The 4,736-nt window shown below is 35.5% G+C and overlaps 1 protein-coding gene across 1 annotated transcript; it reads right to left on the reverse strand.

The window, feature by feature from the left end:
• Positions 1-257: 257 nt before the first annotated feature.
• On the reverse strand, positions 258-2,044 carry LOC122063974 (transcription factor BEE 1-like). Its single transcript, XM_042627670.1, has 6 exons — positions 1,595-2,044; positions 1,387-1,506; positions 1,240-1,305; positions 1,084-1,152; positions 908-985; positions 258-712 (listed from the first exon to the last, which is right to left on the reverse strand). The coding sequence occupies exons 1-6, from the start codon at positions 1,985-1,987 to the stop codon at positions 620-622; spliced, it is 819 nt and encodes a 272-aa protein (XP_042483604.1). The 5' UTR covers positions 1,988-2,044; the 3' UTR covers positions 258-619.
• Positions 2,045-4,736: the final 2,692 nt, after the last annotated feature.

Raw genomic sequence — 4,736 nt, forward strand, 5'->3', positions numbered from 1 at the left:
GTTGGTGATCTAATGACTGGAAGGACATGGGGATATGTGCTTATGTATTGGGATACGTGTCTAAAGTCCTACCAACCCTTAGATCACTAATTAGGCGCCCAATTAATTAGTGGGATAGAAACCAAATCCGGCAATTGTGGCGGAACAAAACAGATAAATATGAATACAAACTAGAGCTGTTTAGTATTAAATTTTGGTCATGAGATAACTTTGTTTAATTTGTTTTCTAATGAGAAATCGGCATAACCTAACAAATCTTTAATCCAATAGAAGTCATTTATATCTAATCACTGTCCAAGTTGAAAAAGGCTACAAGTTGCCAACCATAGATTGTTTACATTACTTATAAGACTCACAATTTAATCCAAAACATATGCTTTGGATCAAATTAAGTTTACACAAGAAGATGAATTCAAATGTGGCTAATCCAGTAAATCTTTCATTATTTGAAATCATAGGTTAGTTCATTTCCCCTCTAGGGCTCCTCTAGAGGTATTACAAGTTACTTTTTGCATATGCTACAATAGGAGATGGATTTGATTAAGAGAAAATATAAGAGGAAAAGCATGTTCATGTGGTCCATGATAACAATGGGAATAAGTAAGAGCCAAAAGTCTAGTCAAAGAGGCCATGTTGAGTGGAAGTAACTGAAACCTCCATATCCTTCTCTCATCGATCTCTCCACCTCTTGTGCCTCATATGCATTTGTCCCCTGCAAAATAAACAATCCAAAAAATTATATATTTCTTTTAAATTTAGTTTTTTGGGATGTCACAAACTCTTAATATCACTTTCCAAATTGGCTAAAAGCCATCGAAGAAAGCTTAAGCTATGCTCTCAGTCATTTAATTCTCATCACACTTCATCGTTCGCTGCAAAGGATGTGGAATAGATAGAAGTGTTGTACCTGCATTGTTGCCATGACTTCTATCTCAGGGTTGTGTTCATAGGCAGAACTTGCAGCAGAAAGCTTCATAGAAAGAAACTACCAAAAAAGTAAAAAATTATGATTAGAACTCTTAAGTCTACTTAATTAATATTCTCCATATCCTATATTTTGAATAGTTTTCAACCTTAGCTCACCTCAACCTGATTTTGCAATGATTGAACATAATTGATAATCTCATCCAACATTACAGCCATTCCCATTGTCTGCAAAAATCAGTTAATCCCAAATTAGAAAAGGAGAGGATTTTTTTTTTTTTTTGGGGGAGGGGGGGGGGGCGGAGAAAAGAATACCTTGTAGCATCCTGGAACCAAGTCTTGCAAGCATCTAAGTCTCTCATTTATTTTCTCTCTCCTCACCTGTTCCACAACAATGTATCAGATTCAATTCCCTAATTATCCTTTTCTCAAGATAAGAATTAGCTTTGTTTCAGGACTTACCCTCTCTGCTAAACTGTGGCTATCAGTGGCTTGGCCTCTTCTTGCTCTCACATGAATCACCTCCTTAGGTTTCTCTACTTTTTTCTCATCACTTCTCACTCTCTTCCCTCTCCCTAAGCTCTGAAAGTATTAAAAATCGAGAAAATATATTAGAACAGAGAGGCCAAATTAGAAAGAAGGCTGGAAGAAATTAACAGAGTAAACATACATTCTTTCTCTTGTTATCTTCTTTGGACCCATTTCCAGAAACAGGGGTAGAAGAATTCTTAGAGCTGCTTTCTGATACTTCCATTGTTTTCTGTTTCTTTCTTTCATGGACAACATCTTCAGCTGAAGCCATGGATTGAACAATTGGCGCCGCAATGGAAACATTCGAATGGTACAAATTCGGAAGATTATCTGCGAATTGCATCATGAATTCAGGTTGCTGTTGGAGTAAGAAATTGTCATTGGAGAAAATAAAACTCTGTAAGTTCATATTGGGATTGGAGAATCCATTTGGGTTCAATTCTGGAAACTGGTTTGTCAGTTCTATGTTGGTTTCAATGTCTAAGAAAGTAAAAGGCTTGTAGCTCTGTGAATCTCCTGCAAACTCAGCCATGGAAGATGGAATTACAGAGCTTCTTAAGAGAAAACCTAGAAGTGTTCTAAATAAGGGGAGCTTGGGATAGCAATTTATACATATATACACTTGGAATTTATGTAGTAGGCCTACTATTTCTTCTTTTTCAGGTTTCCTCTCTCTCTTTCTCTCTCTCTCCTTGGTGGGTCCCACATTATGGAGGTATATCCATTAATGTGAGCCAAAAGTAATCTTTCTGACCGAAATATAAATATATATAATAAATCTTAGTTAGGTAAGGTGGAAATACAATTATGGATATGGAATGTATGTATGTGCATGGCGTGAGAAATGTTTGGAAGTGTGAAATATGTGATACGAAACCATAATTTCAAAATAAATACTACGTAGGTTGGGGCCGTTATATCAGTTTTTGTCTGGCGAGGATCAATAAATTTTCCCTCTTCATAGAATTTACAAAGGAAAGAAAAAGGGGAATAGAATGCTTGATGGTAAGGATAAAAGTTTGGTCCCGAAAACTTGAAACCATCTTCGTCTACTCTGAGCCCAAATAGGCTTGGGTCAAATTCTTTGATCTTAAGGGCTAACCTTGGGTTAGGGTTGTGTTGGGCTCAGGTTGAGGCCTTAGTCTAACCCAACTCAATCAAACCCAACCCAAAATTTAACTATGAATTTTTATATTAGAAATTAGGCTTCTATTTGTATTTCATTTTTCTATAACTTTTTAAGTATAAGATATGAATGGTACAAACAGATCAATCAAGGTTAATCTAACCATTGTAGAAGTCAAGGTCAACCCAACCCAGCCCAGCCCAATCCAACCCGACCCAATCCAGCCCAGACAAGGTCAATTAGGGTCGATTTGAGTTGGTATGAACCTGGCATGATTAGGTTGGACCTAGGTTGAATTTTGAGAACCTAGAGTTGGGTTAAGGTTACGAAACTTGGCCCTGTTTCACCCCTATTTAGTCATAGCCTTACACCGATACAAGACCCAATGAAGGAATGCACATGGGCATCAAGCAAAGGGTGAGTTTATTGTCACAGGGGTGTATCTAGTGTAGGAGCCAGACAAAATGTGCCAAATGGCAGTGAACTTAATCAAGGTATTTGATCAATACCTTCCGTTCTGTTTTTTACTTTTAACACCTTTGTTAGGTTTTTAATACATTAGTTACAATCCAATGTAAATCTATAAAATTAAAGAGCTTCATAGGGTTTAAGAAATCATATTGACAGATTTGGTGGAATCGGTTGGGAGCTTCATAGGGTTCAATTTACCTAGCCAAAATTGGATTTTGCAAATATTAAAAATTCATGATCATCCAATCATATCAGGTCATCCTCTCTGACCCCTTAACCCTTTTAATGCACATCCAATAGTTGACTTGTACACACCACAAGGCTCTTCCAGTCATCGAACGGACACTGAAGGGGCTTGAGGGTTGCACAAAGGATCTGAAACCCCTTCACAGATCCCTTATGTGGGACCCACCTTCTACGCCACCTCTTCAATCATAATTCACGAAGATACGTACTATTAAGATATTAATCAGCTTGGGGTTATTGAGAAACTACCTGCACTGTTCTAATACAGGCTGCATGGTAACTCTATGATAAGGATATAATCGGTTTGATGGGTCTTAAACCTTTTGTGGGGCCCCCATCCCCCTGCCCTCTTTCAATTAAGGTTCAAAAAGTGTAAAATTAAGAAAGGGAAGGGTTTCAATGCACAGCCGCAAAAGGAGCATTGTCATGCATCAAATAGGGGGTTTAGTCAATTCGACTCCTATTGTGAGAGGGGGACAGGATCATTTTTAACTACCATGCCGTGAAAATTTTGGCCATAGAAAATATACAAAAATTTTAAAATCCATTTCTAGATTGAGGTGGTGTCCATATATGTCTCACTCATGGGTTACCTAGTGATAGTAATATTTCTCTTGATTCTATCCAACAAATAAATAAATAAATAAATAAATAAAATAAAATAAAATAAAAATATATATATATATATATTATTTTATTGTATAACTACACTTTAAAAACGTGCAAGACAATGATAATTCTTAAGAACAACAGAATGATGGGTCATTTTGAAATTAATTTAAAAATTCTTATTTACTTTTTACTTAAAAACCTTTTGAGAATGAAACAGAGTAATCAAAAGAAGATTCCATATTCTAAATACACCTATAGAGGTGTCATTTGACAGTCCATTCTTCAAATTTAAATGTAATAATCGTTAATACCTCTCCTTGAGTGTGCGATGCAAGATTATTCTTTGAATGAAAAGGATCTCCTTGTTAGTATTAAGGTGACAATGAAATTATTAAAGGATCTCTTCATTAATATTCAGGAGAGAGAGAGAGAGAGAGAGTGTCTCTCTTTTCTTTGCTATTTTTTTTCGTAGATTTTATGGGCTACCAATACTTATGTTACTCAACTTGCTTAGTGGAAAGATTATATTGGAATGTCCTACTCAGTATGAGTAAATAGTTCATTACTTTGTAGTCCATTCACTTTATAATATTCAATATGAGACCTGTGTGTATGAAAATAATTAAATTTGTCACCCTGGTCGGTCAAAACATCTTATACAAAGAATTTGATCATTGATTGAACGTAAAACCATTTTTCAAAGTCACTTTTAAAATAATAAACAATAATATTTAAATTTCTTTTGTAAAAGTGACAGAATTTTGTTTCCAAGAATGTTTTATCAATTTATTTACATTTGTATCTGTCGCAAATTCAAATTTGAGTA

The sequence above is a fragment of the Macadamia integrifolia genome, unplaced genomic scaffold (genome assembly GCF_013358625.1).
Source record: "Macadamia integrifolia cultivar HAES 741 unplaced genomic scaffold, SCU_Mint_v3 scaffold1506, whole genome shotgun sequence".
Taxonomy (NCBI): domain Eukaryota; kingdom Viridiplantae; phylum Streptophyta; class Magnoliopsida; order Proteales; family Proteaceae; genus Macadamia; species Macadamia integrifolia.

What these genes read in the sequence shown, in the direction of transcription:
- LOC122063974 (XM_042627670.1), bottom strand. Translation starts at nt 1,987, where the DNA reads ATGGCTGAGTTTGCAGGAGATTCACAGAGCTACAAGCCTTTTACTTTC. An exon ending in AAGATAACAAGAGAAAGAAT is followed by an intron (nt 1,507 to 1,594) that starts GTATGTTTACTC and finishes TAATACTTTCAG; the next exon opens with AGCTTAGGGAGAGGGAAGAG. An exon ending in GCCACAGTTTAGCAGAGAGG is followed by an intron (nt 1,306 to 1,386) that starts GTAAGTCCTGAA and finishes GTTGTGGAACAG; the next exon opens with GTGAGGAGAGAGAAAATAAA.